At 47.2% G+C, this 20620-nt stretch overlaps 1 protein-coding gene, 1 long non-coding RNA gene and 1 pseudogene across 2 annotated transcripts; all 3 read right to left on the bottom strand.

Moving 5' to 3' along the window:
* Positions 1-2545: 2545 nt before the first annotated feature.
* LOC120653912 lies at positions 2546-3781 on the bottom strand. Its single transcript, XM_039931583.1, has 3 exons — positions 3774-3781; positions 3287-3604; positions 2546-2921 (listed from the first exon to the last, which is right to left on the bottom strand). Exons 1-3 carry the CDS (start codon positions 3779-3781, stop codon positions 2546-2548), a joined length of 702 nt encoding a protein of 233 aa, XP_039787517.1.
* Positions 3782-7390: 3609 nt separating this feature from the next.
* On the bottom strand, positions 7391-7961 carry LOC120651809 (annotated as a pseudogene).
* A 9383-nt stretch (positions 7962-17344) lies between these two features.
* On the bottom strand, positions 17345-20344 carry LOC120651803. Its single transcript, XR_005666326.1, has 2 exons — positions 19867-20344; positions 17345-17531 (listed from the first exon to the last, which is right to left on the bottom strand). It is a non-coding gene; the product is annotated as an uncharacterized LOC120651803 (long non-coding RNA).
* Between the last annotated feature and the right edge of the window lie 276 nt (positions 20345-20620).

Here is a 20620-nt window from a genome sequence, read left to right as displayed (position 1 = left end):
CTGAACTTAGCTACTTCTACTTTCGCTTGGAGGATGGCGCGAGTGAACCATATGCGAGGTTCGTTTTCCATAATGCAGCGAGAAGACGTACAAAGGACTCCTTCTCTGAAGCACGGATCAAAGCTGTGACCGTGTACTTCAAGACCAAGTTGTGGAAGTCTATGACCAACAAGCGAGCAAAGAAAATACACCTCAGTAAGGAGGAGTACTTGCAGAGCTACGTGGATTGGGTCTGTGTGGACCAGGAAGCTTGGGAATGGCTTTGCGAGTACTGGGCGTCGCAGGAGTACAAAGACATTTCGGATAGAAACCGCAGAAATCGGTTGAGCAAGCCTGGGTTGCACCGCTATGGACCAGAGGGACATGTGCGGAAGGAGCAAAGATTGGTATGAATTACTACAATCATTTTTCTATTACATCAAAAACTTGTATTACCTAAACTGTTGGATTTTGGTATTGCAGGAAGCTGAAACCGGTGTCCGTCCTACTTTTTTCGAGGTTTACCTCAAGGCGCGCAAAGGCACAGACCCAGATCGCCCGGAGCAATTGATTGACGAGGGAGCAATGGAGAAAATGGTAAGTATCTTCAGTGTTGGTTATATCTTCCATGAAGTCATATTACATCTATTCGTGACCTCAATGTATGGTAGGCAAAATATGCTGAGTATTTCAAAAGGAGCCATGGCGATGATGTGGATTTTTTAAAGGAGCCGTTGGATGTGGCTGTGGCGTACGACGTCGGCGGAGGTCTACCGCATGGGAGGTATGTAAACATATTGATGGTTTATAAGTTAATGATTATCGATTCATAACACTTGTGTTTTTTTTTGTAGAATTGGGTTGGGCGATGGGTATGTGGATCGTGAGGCTTATTCTAGACGACGGAGCTCCAGTGCCAGTTCTAGTCGGTCACAGTCTACTGCGGAGACAAATGAATTAAAAGAGCAATTGAGACGTACCCAAGAGCAGATGCAACAGATGCAGCAACAGATGCAGTATTTGATGATGGCACAGGTAATATCTTATGTTGTAACATGAGGCGATCATCTGTTTTCTTAAGATCTCATCAATAATTTACGTATGCAGTTCTTGGCTGGGGGTAGCACCGGATCTCAGTTCGGTATGCCGCAGCAATCACAAGGTTCCGAGAGTGGCCAAGCATATATTCCACCACCTCAGGGATTCATGGCGATGTTGGGCGCATCTCGGTCTGGAGGCCAAGCTTCTACAGGTGTTCTCCCACAAATGCCGCCGTTCGGTCCGTGGTGGCAGACTCCGCCAGCACCATTTCCTCCACCAGCAGCGGTATGACAATAGCTAGCCGCTTTCTTCACTTCTGTGATTAGTACCTCAGCTCAACGTTTCGATCTTCTCATTAATTTTACCTCAACTACTAGTACTGAGCTGTGATCCAAGATATATGGTTCCGTCTCAACTAGCTCAGCAATTGTTACCCATACTAGTCACCCAGAACAGAAATAACACTACCCTTGGAGCTTTAATTAGTGATTTACCCTGGAACTAATGCAAAGTTGCAGAGGGCCTGATAAACTAGCCCCCAACATATTTACATTACCAAGATGATTGACTCAGTAGCCACTGTTTTGCTATCGATAAATCCATTCCCGTTTTGCCTTGATAAAATCTTTGCCTGCCAAATGCAACAGGATATGTACATTTTCCTATCTACTATAGGAAATTTGCTTACCCCAAGGCTTAAACGGTTGTATTTGCTTCTCGTAGGGTTCCCGTCAAGGAACGCCTGATGGCGACATATTTCTCAATTTGAGCGGTGGAGGTGCGAGTGGCGGAGGTGCGAGTGGCGGAGGTTCGAACCACGACATGGCGATGGATTGATCACCTTGCGGGGAAACTTGAATTTGTCACCTTAGAAGACTTTGAACATGTTTATGTGAGATATTATGCTTGTGTTTATGTGGATTTTGGACATGTATTACTGTTGAGGAGGTTATGCTTGTGTTTATTGCTGTTGACTGTATGGATCGGAGGTTATGCTTGTGTTTATTGCTGTTGATCGGAGGTTATGCTTGTGTCTATTGTTCTGTATGGATCGGAGGCTGTGTCTATTGTTCTGTATGGATCGGAGGGTGTGTGTTCTGTATGGATCGGAGGCTTCCCAGCCGGGGAGGGAGAGAAAGAAAACAGGGGCGGTAAAAAAAATAATTTAAAACTGTCGGTTCACGAATATGGGGCCGACGGCTTTAAAGTCTAAAGGCGTCGGTGGTCGGCCAGGCCGACGCCTTTAAAAATTTAAAGGCGTCGGTGACTTTGGCTGGGCCGACGGGTTTAAAGGTTAAAGGCGTCGGTGGTGGGCCAGGCCGACGGTTGTAACGTGTTAAAGGCGTCGGTTGTCAGCCGACAGCTATACGGGGCGGTCCCCGCGTTAAAGGCGTCGGCTCGTGCCCCCGACGGCTTTAATTCATAAAACCGTCGGTACCGACAGCTTTACTGGGTTAAAGGCGTCGAAATAGTTCCGACGGATAAAACCGTCGGTCCACCGACGCTTTTAAGTTAAAAACGTCGGCTACTGTTCAGAACCGACGCCTTTACGGCCGACGGTGAATCCACCGTTTACTGTAGTGATGACAGCTTCCCCAAATCCCCTAGCGACGGCCATGGTGGGGTGGACCTCCTGCGCGGCCATGGCTTCGACGGCGGAGGCACTGACCTCGGCGTGGACCACCGTGCACTGATAGGCCTCGCACGCGCCCGCGAGGCTCGTCTGGTTGGCTGCACAGCACGTCGAGCGCCACCCGCCGGTGCTGACCGTCGTGCACGCCTGGCTACCGTCTAGACACAGCGTGCCGTGGCCTGGCCAGTCTTGTGTGCTGCGTGCCGCCTCAGTCCTACATGCTGCGTGCCGCCTGCCTTCGCGAGTTGCTTCCCCAGATCGAGCACACCTGGAAAGGCAAGAACAGAGGAGCACAAACAAAAATGACCGAGACATCAAATCCATAATAGTTCCTCAATACACAACGGATCCAAACGAAATTTTGACCATAGATGCGCAAACACAAGACCTAGTACATCCAAGAAGAAGATTGCGAAACGATCAAGAATCCATCACGAATCGAGGGAAAAACCGAACCCTATTCAAATAGCTCGTTCTTGGGGAAAACTCAAATTCCGAGCCGATTCGCGAGAGATTTGAGGGGGGATTGAATCAAAGTTGATCACAAGATTACTAGCAACGAAGCCCCTCAAACAATTTCATGAATCCGGGTCGAAATCATGACGAACAAAGATTCGCCGGTGGCCGCCGGACCTGGGCCTGCGCAGCCTGGCGGCACTGCTCCCCTCACCGCCCGCGCGCCCTCCGGCTCCAGTGCAAGAGTGGTGGCAATGATCGAGCCTGAGCAACTCGGCGCGGCGGTGGCGCGGCCGTGGCCTGAGCTGGTGCGGGACGTGCTGCTCCTGGTGGACGCCGCGCTCTAGGGCGTCATCGCGGCCGTCGAGTCCGTCGTGCTCGTCTCCATGATGTGCTGCTTCTTCCTCTGCTGCGGCTGCACGCTCTGAGGGGCGGCCTCCAACGAGCTCCGCGCTGCCGGCGGCTACTTCGTTGCCGTGGGAGTTGGGAAAGAAACTGTCAGATGGCCAAGGAAGGAAGGAAGAAGATGACTAGTGGGTCCATAAGTCAGTGATGTAGAGAGAGTAAAGGTGGAAGTGGTAGTTTTGTCCATACAAAAATATGATAATGTTGTGTACGCTGCAGCCGGGCCCAATGCTTCTCTATACGTATACCAGATGTATACCGTGGCATGTTTCAAATGGAGAAAGAATTGTAATGGTAGAACTCAGAATAGATGAATAGTAATAGTACTTCTCCAAAATTCAAAAATTGTAATGGCACCAATCAAAAAAACCCTATTAATACGCAAGAACACTCTCCTCTTCTCTAATTACACCGCCGTATCCGTAGCCGCTGCTTCAATTTGGAGCAAGATGAGAAGGCAAGCACTAATCCTAATCTAATGTGTAGGACGAGGAAGACTACATCAGCAGTTCAGCACCGACGACCTCTCACCTTGGCGTACAGATTTTATGGATCACCACGGCGAGCCGACGCTGGCGGCCGGCGGCGGGACGACGGGATGCAGCTGCCAGCTGCGTGCACGCAAAGCTACAGGCCCGCTCTGAGGCGCACGCTCGATTTTTGCCCCGGCAAAGACGCGAAATCGCGATTTGGAGTGCCGAGCGCGTGCGGATATCTGGCTCCGAGGTCAGGGAGTTTTGGGCGTGCGGAAAAATGGGATGCTGGTATTGGGTGCCGTTGGTGTCACAATTTTCATGAGCACGCCAAAAATCTAGTTTTAGGTATGAGTTTGCACTCTTGGAGATGCTCTAACATCAATCTCATGCTGCATACTTCATACTTCATGTGCACATTCCATTCACAGAACAGATGTTGCACCTGTACTTTGCAGCTTTTCTTGGCAACATTTTATGATATCGAGTTTACTAAATATAAAGCCTCAGTTGTCCATCAGGTCAGTTCTAACAAAACCATAAATTCCATTCCAAACATTACAGATTTCAGAACACCACATCATCCCAAAATATTCCCCTATTTCCTGTCCTTCATTTTGTTAACCCTATCATGACATACCATTTTGTACAAGGCTGTTATGCCCGATGCTAAAACAAAATTGAGGCCCAACGTCACACGCTGACACCATCTCAAAACAACGAATTATTTCTGTGCCACCATTCTAACACAATATCTGCACCAAATCACATAAGTGCCAACAAAAAGTAAAACAAAATGCAGTCTCTACATTTTAAGCTGATTAACTTACCATATTACAACATGTATTAGCAAAGCAGTGCATATGGTTCTCACTGAAGCTAGCATAAAGGCTTCTGTCAAACGCATGCGAAATATTTCCAAATGGAAATCTCACCATGGAATTATGGTAAACTATGATACAGAATTACACGAAGATCATTTCCCTTAACAGCTACAAAAAAGATTGATTAAAAGAAACAAACAAAAAAAACACTACCCTATTGTTATATTTACAGTTTGACAGAGTAACATCACTATACATCTTTGGATGCAAATGAAGGCATCCAAGGAGTGCAAGTTTGCAGTAACATCATCCAAAAAAATTTGGTAAAATGAACTGATTCCTTAAATACAGTAATTTTTCACATTTAATTAGCCAGATTTTGAAGGTCATCCATTACATTTCACAAGCCAAACAACAAAATTGTAGGACTAGACAGACTTATTCTACTAGCCAGACACAACCACATAAGAATACCTATGACTATTGACAGCCTTGTTTAGATGCGACAACTTTACTCCGTAAACGTTACATCGGATATATCAGCACACATTTAAAGTATTAAACATGGACTAATTACAAAATAAATTATATATTCCGTCTGTAAACTATGAAACGAATCTAATGAGTCTAATTAATCTGTCATTAGAGCATGTGTTATTGTAGCAATTTAGTGTCAAATCATAGCTTAATTAGACTCATTAGATTCGTCTCGTAATTTACAAGCAAACTACGCAATTAGTTTTTTTATTTCATCTAGATTAATACTCCATGCATGTGCCGCATACATTCGATGTGATAGTTTTGGAATTTTGAATTTTACATCTAAACAAGGCCTATTGTGAGCAATTTTCAATCAAAAAAGACCAAAATAATCATGGATCTGAATGTAGGAGCACTAAATCATTCAAATATATAGCAAAAAAAAAAGAAAAACAACAGTTAGGGGATTATATTTCACAATGCCCCTTTCTTGTTTCTCATTTAACATCAAATTGTACTGCTCAGTTCATGTATACTCTAATATTTTCAGACAGATGCCCCATTCATTCAAATGAAACCAAACAAATTGCTTTCCTATTAAAGTTTATAACATAAATAAGAGCAAAAGCACAAGTATATTAGTGATTTTTCCTATGTAAAATTCTAGTTTACCATTTTCATGTCACAAACACTTCTTAAATGCCCTACAGTATATTCTGCTCAATGCTGATAAATAAACATTCCCTGACTAAGATAATATGGGATTATTTTGATTTAATAACTAAACAACAAGAATGCAAATGCAGGATTATAACTACTCAAAAGAACAAATCTAAAGGTGCTCCAAGATCCCAATAACTACATCAGCGCATGCAATTGGTCCTCCAAAGATATATTTGAACTCAACTAAAACAACTAAATAACTAATATTCTATTTTCCTGCGATCTGTAAGAATGTTCGTCCAAAATATCTAGCCAAACAAAATTACCTCAGTTGTCCTCTTATTATTAGTACATATTTTCTACGGTTCTAGCTATATTAATAAACTCACTTATAAGCTAATGTAGCAACTCCTTAAAAAATATTGTATATGAGGCTCCTAACCAATCAACTCTGCACATTTTTAATTTTATCAAGTGGATGCACAGCTTGAGTTTCGAACCCGAAATCAACAACATATCTGGTCCCATATTAAAATTGTCGTGGTTTGAAGCGTAACCTTATGCTAGTGAGAAGAAGGTCATCAACAAAGTATTAGCATAGTCAATTGCAACAAATAGATGTATTTAAACTGACTAAAAAGGCTAGTTACAAAATCAATAAACAGGTCAATATGAACTAAGGTTCTACCTTAACTCTGGATGCTTTAAAAATTCAAAATGGAAACATATAAAAAGTAAATTCCCAATAATTTACTAAACTTACAACAGACTATGAGACCTAGACATAAGCCTCTGAAAGTTCATAATGTTATCAGCAGACCATACGAACATTGTAAAATTTGGAAAGAAAAATGTCAAAAGCTCCCTATAGAATCCAAGACCTTGTAGATAAATGGATTTGATAGTATCTATTTCACAGAAGATATCTCACCTTCTTAACCTCAACCCCCCATTCTTCCAAACATTCAGTGTTCAATGTCCAAGAAAGTTAGGAAGACAAGAGGTGTATAGGACTTAGTACATAAAAAAACAGTAATTCACTAACTACAACCACTCTGTTTGCTGCATTCAGCCAACAGTGTTTTTCTCTCACACCAAACCAGCACCAGCACCAGCCAGCAGCCACCAGCCAGCCAGCAGTACTTTTGTCTCACAACAAATCAGCACCAGCCACTATCCACAGCACAGCGAACAGAGTGAACAAATAGATCCACCTAGTAGGAATCGGAATCCCACGAAATCAGGGAATCACAATACTGAGTAAAGCTCTATTCAGTACCATTGGAAAACAATAATCCTCGTCGAACAATTCCGAGTTGATGACATCATACAACATAATATAATGTGACATTAACATAATTAGAAGAGGAGTTCGCCAGTTCCATCAGACACATCAGGCAGATCTATTTAGATGTAGCAAGATCTTGCAATGGATCTAGTCTAATTAAACCGGTAATATTTATCAGCCTCACCATAGGTAGTCGGGGATCTTGATGCGGAGGAAGAGCATGGCCATGGCGTAGGCGATGACGACAGGTACTGCGCCGGCACCACCGAAGGAGACGCGGAGGCTCCGAGGCCTGGTGCGATCAACGGCGAGGTCGAGGAGGATGATGCCGACGCAGCCAAGGAGGAACATGAATCCGGAGGAGAGTCCCTCGATGATGTACTAGCCGTTGACGTGCCGCAGGAGGAAGACGACAGGGCGGACGGCGCCGGTGGCGGGCTCCTGGACGCTGCCGATGCCGGAGGACTGGACGATGACGTTGTATACGAGGCCGGAGATGATGGCGAAGTAGGTGAGGAGGATGAGGGAAAACACGATCATGGGGGGAGCGCTAGGTTGGACGGCAGCCTCAGGCGGGCGCGCGGCGGCTGGAGGAAGGAGAAGGGCAGCACTCAGAGGATGTGGAAGAGGGGGTCGATGGAGTTGAAGTCGGATCCATGGGTCTAGGTGGCCGCTGCCATGGCGCCGCCACCACCGGCGTGGTTCGACCTGGGGGCCATCACGCGTCGAGTAGGGGGAGCATGGTCCGATCTGGTTGGGAGGTGTTGGGGCCTTTGGCCTTAGGCATCTTCGGAGGTTTTTTTTTAGACAGCATCTTCAGAGGTTTACCAAGTCGAGTAGCAGAATTGTGGGCCTCCAGTTTGACGGAACCGCCAAATTAAAACTCTAAATTAAGCGTAATGACCATTATTTGAACACATCGGGCGCATTAGCTTAATGGCTTAATTTGGCGATCCTTTCTCAACCCACGGCCCGATCGAAACAATACCGATAGTCCCACGCGAAGGCGGGCGCAGATGGTACAAGTACGACAATATACTTGAAAATAGAACAACACGACATAAATAATACACAATTACTTACAAACCCAGTTCAAATACAGTAGTTTTTCAAAGTTTACATAAATAAAATAATTTACAACTTTACACTAGGGATGCCAGGTTCAAACGGAAAGTAACCTACAACTAATTTAGTGCTCAGCCACTGCACTACCGGTCAGACCGGTTCGACCAACCGGTCAGACCGGTCTGCATGGTCCCCCACGTGAACTACCGGTCAGACCGGTCCTTCGACCGGTCAGACTGGTCCAAGCAAAACAGAGGGGTTGCACCCTCAACCCTCAAGCATGCAATCCGCCAAATCCCTAATCTAAGGGTTTCGCTCCACGATCTGCCACCCCTCTGCATCCCGGCGGATGAACTTGACACAACAGGGGCAGAAGTCGACGCCCTGGGGTCTTGAAATAATTTGGGTAGCAAACAAACCATGAGCAACTAATACTCAGCAAGACTTACCTGACCAGTGGATATAACTTAGCCCACATACCTAGACATGCAAGGCTTTTGGCAGGTGGTTATTTTGCAGAAGAGCGACTAAAGTAATTCCTTACTTTCAGTATTTTAGCTCCACATTCTATACAAATTAACTATATTCCAATGTTTGCATGAATCAACTATAGCAAACATGTTGGTGCAATCAAATAATAATTCCATGTGTTCATTGTCATATTTATACATATCCTCCTCATTCTATCATGAGACTATGATGCAGCAAAGAGATCAAGACCCTCATAACTGCGAGACACGGCGAATCGATTTGATTTAACCTTGCAAGGTGGACCTAACCAACACGGCACGCAAAAGCCCCGTCGGACCCCACGCACCGACCTTTCCCCTCCCCGCCTCGAACTACAGGAACTAACCCAACGACATATGGTCAACCGAGCTCAACGTGAGACCACAAAAAGTAAACATATGCATTCCCATTTCTCCGCGACTACTCGACTACCCCAGGAGTTGGGTGCGGGTTCTTGTACTTTCAAAACAAAGCAGTACTAAGCCGGTTTCGACTACCTCCTACTCCCGGCATGCGGTTAGTACAGCTCAATCCCCGATCAGCACTGCCGACAACGACCGGTCCTTAACCGACTCAGACGGGCTAAGGCACCCAGGAACCCTCTCCTACTGCCATACCTATACATCATCACCACTCCCCGTCCGGTCTCACATTTCCTTATCACTTTCAATAACTCAGGGACTGTAATATAAACACATATAACTTATATCTCGCGAGTAACCAGAAATTACCTGACTTCTAAATATCCTATATCTCACGGGTGACAAGAAGTCACTCGACTTCTATTGAGAACTTATTAAGCATAGCATTTCTATCGTCCTATACATACTAGTATAACTCAAGGAACCTAAGGATCATGCAACTAGGGTTCCAATCAACTCCTGAAACGTAATGCACAAGTAATAGAAACATATATAGATGTCATAATTTAAAATAATAGGACATGCACCGGGGCTTGCCTTGCGTCTGATGCTCAGAACTGGGGTGAACTTGGCCTTGGGTCGGGGCCTCACGCCTTTCCTCCTGCTGGGCCTGCTCTAGTGGCTCCGGTGGCTCCGCACCACCTCGTACACAACCTCCTCGGCCGCGGCTGCTACACATGTGCATATGCATATGATATGAGAGAATGCATGCATGACTTGCAAAAATTATAAGTAACCGATACCCGAATTAGTTCTCATTTATTTGCACTAACTATCCCTTACTAACCCCTCTCAGCCACTGCCACACCGGTCAGACCGGTATACCAAACCGATCAGACCGGTCTGGCCTGTGTGCGACTCAAAACCAAAAATCCGGAGTATCCAGACACCTACTCGGAGTATCCGGACTCCCAAGTCCGGGGTTTCCGGGCCTAAACCCGGAATGTCCAGTCTACCACAAACCCAGAATATCTGAACCAATGGCCGGACTGTCCGGACCCCTACCGGTCAGACCGGTCCCTCTGACCGGTCAGACCGGTCCTGCCCAGATCAAAACCTAGAATCCTTGGCGCAGCAAAAATCGCCCACTAATTCCAATATCCTTCTAGGAACTAGTTCCATGGTACAAGTGACTGCTTTTGACCAGAGGAAATCACCCAGAACCCCCTAGGAAAAGAGATCGGCCGATACAAGTGTATATACCTTGAGTGAGCTCCTTTGTGCACAAGAACTTGAATCCCGGCCACCCCAAGGAGGAAATCATGGAGAGAGTGACCCACCACGCCGATTTTGATCCTTCCTTGGAATTGGAATCAAGTGGAAAGGATGGATTTGGGAAGGTTTGGGTTTGGGTGAGGGGGAGCTCGGGGGAGAGCGTGACCTGAGCGTGGTGAGGATGAGTGAGTTGTTGGGTGAAGCATCCCCTCATAAGAGAAGACTTAAAAGTGATACAATATCAGTCCCAGGAGGCTGATAACACTTTTATTACATCAGATGGTACATCACCGTACAACTCTACGCGGAAGTGGGCAGTGAAGTGCCACTATCGCGAGGATAATGCGCCATACGGAACTTCCTGCGGGTGACCCTAGGCAAGGTTGGGTGCAGGACGGAACCTCTACTCAACGTCTTCGGGGACGAAGTCTGGATCTTCCTCTGTAAAAATTAATAATGGGGTGAGTACAAACGTACTCAGCAAGTCCAACCACACCCACGGGGGGGGGGGGGTACAATAGAATATAATGCATAGGGTAAATCAAGGATAATGCTAGGGTTTAATTTGCGGAAAACAAATTTTTATGCAGGGGTTCATTTGAAAGAAAGGATTTTCAAAGCAAGTTTTCTGGTACCGAGTAACACGTAGTGTTGATCCATACAGGATCCAAGTTTTAAGTTGCTACCGGACTCCTCATCCGCCATAGCACATGGCACAACTGCCAGACACTTTTCCAAAATAACTCACGCCAACCCGTCCATTCCCAGAAGAAACACTAGTTATGTGACCACACCGTAACTCGCCCAGTACCGTGGGCACGGCTATTCGAATAGATTCTTAACTCTGCAGAGGTATGCAACTTTACCCACAAGCGGGGTACCGCAACTCGATCACCTTAGTGTCGGTACAGATCCCAACAAAGCCATTACCCACCTTAGCTAGACCTGACTAGCCATCACGGGATCCACCAAGGGGTCATTGACCTATCACAGAGGTTTTAACCGGGGCATAAGTCACACAGAGCTAATCCCTTCTCCTTGATCACCCGTTGCTCTCAGGTCTCCTGATGGCTATCAGACTAACTAGTGGGGTTTATGCTAAGCCGTTACCCATTCAACGGTCGAGTGGTTTGCACGATAGTGGAGTTAGGTGAGATGACACACCAACTCGGTCCTTAATTGTGACAAGATGGATATCTCCCTTCCTTGCTCAACCACACAGGCACGAGCACACCATTTGGCAAATCACACAGAAGTGCCATCCATCCTGTGTAAACTTATCTTTCGAAAATTCCACATTTTTCCCTTCCCACACACTCACGCATTTTCCTTTTAGAAAACAAGTTGTATCGTGTTTAAGGTCCTAAGCGCTCTAGCAGCGATTAACGTCCAAACAAATCACATTCAGACATTAATCTAGGTGGTCAAGGAATGGTTATAACAAATCAAGGGGTGGCTATCCAACCATGTTTTCAGAAGGCAAAACATATGCAGTTTCATAAAATAGGCCAATAGGTTGTGTTTATAAAACTAGGACAAAATATGCATCAAAGGGCGGGATTGAATTTGCCGTCTTCAAAGCCTTCCGGGAAGTCCTGATCGAGGTACTGTCCTTCGGGTTCGGGGTCGCAGAACTAGTCCTCGTTCGCTTGTTCGCAGTACTGCTCATCGCCGGGTTCTCCCTCGTTCACACCGTGATCTACGACGCGTACAAACAAACACACAATCACGAAAAAGAAATAAAAGTTTTATCGTTGAGCTCGAATCGGAAACAATTATGATATGGAGATAGGAGTAATATTTTTGGACGGTTTTCTAATGGCATGGCCAAAACTATGTTAGGATTGGCGTGGTAAAGTTTCAGGTCGATCGGAGATTGTTTGGTGCATACAATGATAGGTAAGAGAGGGGTTTAGGGTTAAATAAGGATCCAGGGACTTGTTCGTAAATAGTTTTGGAATAGAAAAGGACTTAGTTGTAATTTCTAGAAATATCTGGGGCATACTAAAAGGTGTAGGGGCTTATTTAGTATTAAGTTTATATGGTGGAAGAGTTTATTTGTGAATATAATAATAAAGGAGGGCATCTTTTGCAAAAAGGCCAAAGGGTGGACGGACTCTTAATTAAAAATGGAAAAGTGCAGGGGGGGTCCGGGCAAAATTGCCCTTCTCCTTCCTCTCTCTCGCGACCAAAACAGGGGAGGGGGAGAGGGCGGCGCCGGCGGCCTGGGCCGGCGGCCCTGGGGTTCGGTGGCGGTCCGGGGAGTGGGGGAAAAGGGAGAGGGCGCCACGGGAAGTCGATTCCCGACCGCAGCTCGAGTGGGGGAGGTCCGTGGGAGCTTGGCCACGGCGGCGGGCGGCAGCGGGCGGCGGCGACTGTGGAGGCGACCCGGAGCTGCAAGGCTCGACGGCGGCCCGGAGCTGGGGGAAAAGTACGAGGGAGCCCTGGGATCCAATTCCCCCGCTCACCTTGGGCGATGGCGGCCTGTGGATGGCTCCCCACGGCGGCGGGCGGAGCATCGGCGGCTATGGTGGCGACGGTGGCGCTGGAGAGTTCGAAGAGAGCTGTGCGGTGGCGGTAGTGGGCGGCGTTGGGGGCCCATTTATAGGCACTGAAGGCGGTGGAGGGGTGGAACGCGGTGGCGGCTGGCCGGCGGGCTCGGCTGGGCGCCTTTAATGGTGCCTAGCTGGTTGCGCGCGTCGTGGAGCGGCGCGCGAGCGGTGAGGCCGGCTCAGGGTGATGGGATGCCTCGGGCAGGCGTGAGAGGGGCAGGCGGCGCTGTGCGGACGGCGAAAGGCACGGCGAGCGGGGGCGCGTGGTCCACGTGGGAGCAGTGCGCGCGCGTGCGGCTGGCGGCGATGGCGGGGCGCTGTGCGCAGCCCTGTTCACGGCGTTCGCGGCGAGCGCGAGCGTCGAGGCGAGCGAGGCGGCACGGGTGCGCGCAGAGGTGGGGACGGGGTGAGCAGTTGGCGGCCGCGCGAGTGGGGAAGGCAGTGGCCGGGCGGCGCGGTGAGCGGCGCGGCCGCGTGGTGCATGCGCGGCCAGGGGCGCGCGCGTGGGGACGGCCAGGAGCGGGGGTGCGCGCGCGTCGAGGAGGCCAGCGGCAGTGGCACAGGCAGGGGTGAGGGCGGGGAGCCGGGAGCCAGGCGTGCGTGGGCCGAGCGGCGCTCGGGTGCGCGCGGCAGGGAGGAGAGGGAGGAGGGAGAGAGAAGGATGGAGGAAAAAGAAAAAAGAAAAGGAAAAAGGAAATGGAGAAAAAGAGAAAGAGAGTGAGAGAGAGAAAAAGAGAGAGAGATTCGTGGCGGCGACCGCGGCCGGACGCGCACGCGCATCGGTCGGCCGTGACGCGTGGGACAAGGGCGAACAGGGAGACGGGACAGCGATGGGTTCGGATGTCGGGATCGGTTTTTCGGGAGATCGGGCGGAAAACGATTTCGAAAAGTCTGAGCTCAACGATGAAAATTATTTTTAGCGTTGTGATTTACTTGGCGAATTTTTCAGGGTGTTACTTTGGGAGAGAGAGAGGTTTAAATGTTGAGGGGCCCCTCAAAATGGTTCAACCTAGTTCAACCGGTCAGACCGGTCCAACCTGGGCCATCCCAAGTTTGGCAAATAATTCAACTATTGGTTTGTCATATCGATTTGAGATTTATGTGTCATGATTAGCCTTAAGTAAAGGTGATTAACACCTGGGTGTTACATCCAGCCCATGAAGCCCCCCGCCCCCGTGTTCCCCTTCCCTTTCCACCTGCGGTTGCCACCGCCGCCGCCCGCTTGTATGCCAAGAACAAGAAGAAACAGGCACCTCTCGAATTCAAAGCAAAGCAACGGTTGCAGCGAGAGACGACTCAACTACCGTATGGAGTAACCCCGCCGCGTCGTGCCCTCGCCTCCAGCCCGGCAGCCCCTTGCCACCATCGCCCTTCTGCTCTCGGTCTAGCAGAGCGGGTTGAACATCTGCTCCTCGTGACCTGACCGAGAGGCGCATCGCGAGTTCCCTACCTGCCCAACGCGCCGCCTTTTCCCAGGCGTGGAAGCGCCACCACCCGCGCCCAGCGGCCGGCGTCGCCGCCCCACGCCCACCCTCCGGCCTCCGCACCTCCGTGGCCCCTTTCTGCTGGCTTGCGGCACCTCCTCCGTCCGCGCCGGTCGCTGCTGCCCTGCTCCCTTCTCGCCCTTGCGGCCTTGCCTCGGATTGCCAAGCAGCCGCCGGACGGCCCGAGCTAGGGTTTTGGCAAAAAATCGCAGCGGCCAGGGCGTCAGCCTGTTCGTTGTCTTATGTTTGTTTCAACAAGAACTTAAAAATAAAGTTTTGGTTGAGTATATTTTGATCAAAATGGTGAAGATACTTTTTTAAATAAACATTACTTTTTCTATCATGTGAATCGCTAACAAGTTATTTCATATCATGTATATTATTAGCAAATTAATTCCTATCGCGGACCATAAAATTACTTTTTAAAAAAATTACGGACTACAAATGTTACTTTTGCTTAACTTTGCAGAATACAAAGTTACTTTATTATTCTTAATAAAGGCACATATCACAAAGGTATTATTTTCTAACATTAATACGGTATAGAAAGATACTTCCTCTTAATTATCACGGAGTAGAAAGTTACTTTTCGTAATACTAGATTGCAAGGTTATTTCTATCGTATAATATGTATGGTGAAAATATGGTTGGATTAGACTTTCCATTTTAGAAAGGTTCGAGAGCTCCCATTAATACGAAATGGACTAATGGAGAGTTCTCTCCATTTAGATTTTGGGAAAACAAATTGTATGTTTTAGTATTTACATTCAGATGCGAATCTGATATCATCGTATTACTCACAGCTGAATCCCACATCTTTGAATTCTCACTAAGTACAGTTAGACAGTTCGTACACGTATCCATGGTCAAAGTAAAGTGCAGTTGACGACGTACATCTCCATGAGACCATGAATAGTGTTACTTTCCACTGCATTCGAAGAACAAGTCCCTTTCAGGCTTAAGCGCGAGATGAGCATGTCAACCAACCAGGTGGTGATGGCTAGCAAACATTCTCGCTCACACACCCTGATCATGTGGCTCTCCCACGTTCTTTCTCCGCGGTGGACACGAGATCCTTTGAGCAGGGTGCCCAACAGCACCGACCCAGCTCGAACAGGGTGAGAGGAATCGACTTTGCACAGCCGTGATGTTGGTGATATGTCCAAGAGCCCATCATCACAATACGGTTTAAAGGGCTAAGAGGATATTGATCCAAGAGGGATTAGGGTTACTAATGGGCCTATGAGATAAAAGCTCATTAGTATGCCATATATATATATGAGGGAGGGGCTAGGGGGCGACACAACCCTGTGAGCCGCACCACCTGCCTAGCCGCCCCCCCTCTCTCGGCCGCCGCCCTTGCCGTGCGTGCGGTGCTAGCACACCGACGCCCGGCGTTTCATCCCCGTACGTGTGGACTCCGTGGAGGCGCTGCTGCGACTGCTGCGCTGATCGGCTGTTGGGATCAAGTACGAGGAGCTCGGTTCGTGGGACGTGATCGACTACTTCCTCTACATCGACGCGCGACTTCTTCCGCTGCGCTGCGCGTCTAGTGGTAACGATCTATGATCTTCTACTCGCAAGCATCTTGGGTATATGCGGTAGTGATGCTAGCGTAGCCTACCCATTTACCTACAGTGGTACCAGAGTCATCTTGCGTAGTTTTTGGTCTGGATCATTAGCATATAGGTGATATGTTGTAGTAGATTGGATCTATTACTTTTGCACGGTTTGATTAGATCAATTGGTCATAAGGGGTTAAAACTGGAGCAAGTTGATTGCGCGACATGTGACAAAAGATTAGTTCATGTTCTTTCTCTGTTATGCATACGACATGTCCCTACCGGCTGGAATCACCATCAGGGACTAATTGTGTGTATAGTCAGCAGATTGAACCAACAGATGGAGGTCATGTGTAGATGCAGTCTTCTCAAGTGCAAAGTTTGCACGGTCAATGTGATTGACCTAGTGCAAATTGAGGCATTATGAATGGCTCGGATTTGAGGTGATGCGATCACTCTGATGAGATTTTCATAGGGATTCCATAGATGCGATCTGTGTAATTCCGTGAGTGCAGTTGCTTTCTCGCTATAGCGGCTTCCTAAGCGCTACTTTGGTAGAACACGTCATACGCCTAACTTGTTTTTGCAGGGTGTGATGTGAATGGTATGGTCTCAATGTCATGTGATGATGTATGTGATGATTTGTGCGGCCTGCGTGTCGCAAATTAACACAACCGGGTTGAGGTTGCACCATTATTGTATAATGACCTGCGTGTCGACTTGTGATGTTTGAATCCTCATGTAATTATTTCACTAGCTATTAGATGTAGTAGCTTAGTATTTTTTTCATGAAGGCTTCAATCATGATGGCGATGATGATCACCACAAGACAGGACGGATGGCAATGGAGGTCACCTTGGAGCCATGGCGATGGAGCTTATTGTGATGCAAGAGGCCATACTATTCACAAAATAATATGATTATATGCCTGTGATGTTTATTTTCCTGTCATACTATTCTTTTATGCTTTTACATATGGTGGATGCTTTAATCATAATAGAATAGCTTCCCTCAGAAAAGGTTGAGTTTTTTATGCCTTTTACCAATAGCTGCACCTATAAATTTTGATCATTGTGTGGTAGGTTTACCAAAGTAGAGTACCCTCAGCTATCACTTTTGTATATGGTGGATGTCTGTGGCAGAACCGCCCGACATAAACCGGCTTAAGTGCGCTAACCATCATCAAAACGACAATCAGGATTAACTCGCACTTAAAACGGAGTAATCCGGCAGTGCTGTCAGGTAAAATCCCGATTAAACCACTTGAACAGGATCGACAAAGCAGTCCAAAAAAAGCAACATTCCTCAAATTTTACAGCATAGAGTATGAAATTGAATTAATATTACAAACCAAGTTTGAATTTATAAAAAGACAACAAAGTTCAAGGGCAGCAGAAAAATACACAATAGTCTAGCGACGATAGAAGACGTCATGATGAAGCCCGTACATGACATCAATCACATCCTCAGATGTACCACCTGAAAAACAAAGCCTCAAGTAAGGCTGAGTATACTAATACTCAGCAAGGCTTACCCGACTCAGGGTATACTTAGCCCTTTATCTAGACATGCAAGGCTTTTGGCTTGAGGGGTTTGGTTTGCGAAAAGCCGTAAGAGTAGATCCTTAATTGCAGGTTTTAGCTTTCAGGTTCTAGTTCAATTAACCATTCTAGGTGAGCATCTATCTAATAACATACATGGTGGGAAACAATTATCTTTTATCATCCAACCAACCATATTCATCATCATCATCATATTTCACTTCTTACTCTATGTGGCAAAAGGGTTAAGCAGTCCCAGACCGTGAGAAGTGGACGATTCGAATCGAATTTGTTAACCTGGCCAGGCAGACCTAACACACACGTATGGGAACCAAGTCACCCACACGACTTTTACCCTTTCTTTCCGGGTTGTGGATCAGGGTCACCCACTTCGAGTACAAGGATCCACGCCACGGTACGGCGCCGGGTCGTGAGCCTCCTTGCACCCGCATGTGGCCGCATGAGAACAACATTCAAAGAGGGTGAGGGAGAAGTCCACTCGCCGGGCCAATCAGGTACTTAAGCTTACCGATTACCATATTTCTCGGCATGTGGTTAGTACGTTCAAAAGCTTAACCACCACTACCACACACTGCGGCCTTATCCATTTTCACTAAACAGACGGGGTATCACAAGTACCACAACCCCGCCCGTGAGCCTTATAGTTGCAGCATGTAGTAAACATTCAATTCCTATAATTCTCGCGAGTGACAGGAAATCACTCGACTTCTACCGAACTATTAGCCTAGCCACTAACGACCTACACATACTAGTGTTCAAGCATAGGTACCTAGGATTATGCAGCTAAGGTTCCAAGCAACTCCTGTAAACTTAAATGCGCAAGTAGATAGAAATAATAATAAGTTGCATAAATTTAAAATAGATAGGACATGCTCCGGGGCTTGCCTGGAATTAACACTAGGTCAGTGTTAGTTAAAGAATAAGTGCTCAGCGAGCATCTTCCTTCGGTCGAGCACATCGGGATCCAACCGTCCATCTTCTAGACGTGTCCACCATTCACCGTCTTCTGGCTCGGCTCCGACATCACATCCTTCATGTGGTTCATCTATCGTACCTAAATGAAATGCAACCATGCATATGTATGAACGCACAGTTTCGAGTTGCTCAACAAGGTAGATGTTATTATTTTTCCTTCACGATAAAGTTGTAGTCCAACATGATTTGAGTTTGGATGTGAACTTCTTAATTAACATTTCCTGGGCAGTCGTTTATAGAGTAGGAATTTAACACAACTTAGTTCATAAAATCAAAGTGGGGTTTTCATTATATACCAAAACATACAAAAGTTAATTCTTCTAACAACAAATAAAGATAACAAGCTTTATCCAAAACTATAGTTACCCATAGCTCATGGGGTTGAAATACTGCTGCAAGGAACAAAACTAAAGTACCAACTTATAATAAAATTTTCAACTATTTTCATGAAGCAGATTAAACATGAACAATAAGTTAAACAACTTCTGCTGGGATAAAGATCTATTTTTACAGAACAAAGTAGGAAGTTATTGATTCTCAAAATTGGCATGCATGTTCATCTACTCAGAACCAAGCTCTAGTAAAACTATGAGATTTTTCTAATGAAGGAAACTAGGGTTTTTCATTTACAAAGTTTATTCACAAATAAAACAAAAGAACTAGTTATACATTACTAAAAATTCCCAAAATTTTTATATAGCATCTAGAAACAAAGTTAAGACTTTCATAAAAATTTCAGCTCAATAAAACTAGTATAGAATCTTGTGTATTTAAATCTATTTAACATAGTCATAAAACAAGATTTAATGAAACCTATATCTAGAGTTGTCAAAATGTTCTCAAATTTTTACAGTAAACTACTCATATAAGTCTTAGCACACTGTCCAAAAAATAGCCATAGTTCATGGGTAGAACTTTAGATACATACAAATGTGGATTAAACTAATATTTAATCTAGAGATAAAACTATTGGCCAAATGCAAAAGTGGATGTAACAAAAGTTGTAGGTTTTGATCTAGGGATTCCAAAACATTTTAGTTTACATTTTTCTGATTGTTCTACGATTTTATATGGAATTTACAATTTTGCTGTTTTTGAAAACAAAAGAAAAAGGAAACGAACTTTTGCATCTAGGCCCCTGGAACTTTTTTTTCTTTTAACCCGAGGTCCCTGGTCGGACCAGGAACAGAGGAACGACGGCGGTCCGTTTCCCGATGAGGAGAGACACCGGAGGTGGGGGCTAGGTTGGGGGAAATGGAGAGGAGGTCGAGCCGCACCTGTAGATGGTCTCGGTGGAGGCTGAGGTGGCCCGTAGCGGGCTATCCGCGGGCGGCGGCCCTGTGCCGCGGCTGCGGCACTCCGGCGAGTGGGAGGCGGCTTGGCTGGGCTTGGGAGCTCCGTTGGGGCGAGGTGAAACCATTCCCGAGGTCTATTGGAGCTGGGGAAGGCCGGAGGTGGGAGCTCAGCGGGGAGGCCGTGGGCGGCGGCAACCATGGCAGCCAGCGGCTGTTCTGGGCGGGCCTGCGCAGTGGGGAAACGGCCTGGGAGCTTCAGCGCGGCGAAGTGAAGGTAGAGGTGGGATCAAATCGGGTCGGGGTAGGGTGGAGAGGGTACTCCGCGGAGCTCAGGCAGGACCGGCGACCATGGCGGGCGGCGACACCGCTCCAGAGCAGGGGAGAGCTCGAGCTCTGGCTCTAGCCCGAGGAGAGGAAGAGGCGAACTCGGAATTGGCGTCATGAACCGAGGAGGACAGCTGGAGCGGCGGCGAGGGCAGTGGCGCGGCGACGTGTGGCTCGGACGTCGAGAGCAGTGTCGGCAAGACGACGACGTTCGACGGCGTGTCGCGCGTGGGAGGTGGCAGGGAGGCTGGTTTCGTCGAAACCAGGGGCGCGGAGGACAGGTTTGGCCGGGGGCGCGATGCATGGGATGTCCAGTGGCCGCGCCGGCGGCGAGACGGCGATGAACGGCGTGAGCCGAGTAGAAGATGAAGGTGAGGGCAAAACTGTAATTAACTCGAAGTTTAAAATTCCA

Source organism: Panicum virgatum, chromosome 1K, assembly GCF_016808335.1.
Source record: "Panicum virgatum strain AP13 chromosome 1K, P.virgatum_v5, whole genome shotgun sequence".
In the NCBI taxonomy this organism is placed as follows: domain Eukaryota; kingdom Viridiplantae; phylum Streptophyta; class Magnoliopsida; order Poales; family Poaceae; genus Panicum; species Panicum virgatum.
This window is presented reverse-complemented; position numbering and strand designations above follow the sequence as displayed.

What these genes read in the sequence shown, in the direction of transcription:
- LOC120653912 (XM_039931583.1), bottom strand. An exon ending in GCCAGGCTGCGCAGGCCCAG is followed by an intron (nt 2,922 to 3,286) that starts GTCCGGCGGCCA and finishes TTGCCTTTCCAG; the next exon opens with GTGTGCTCGATCTGGGGAAG.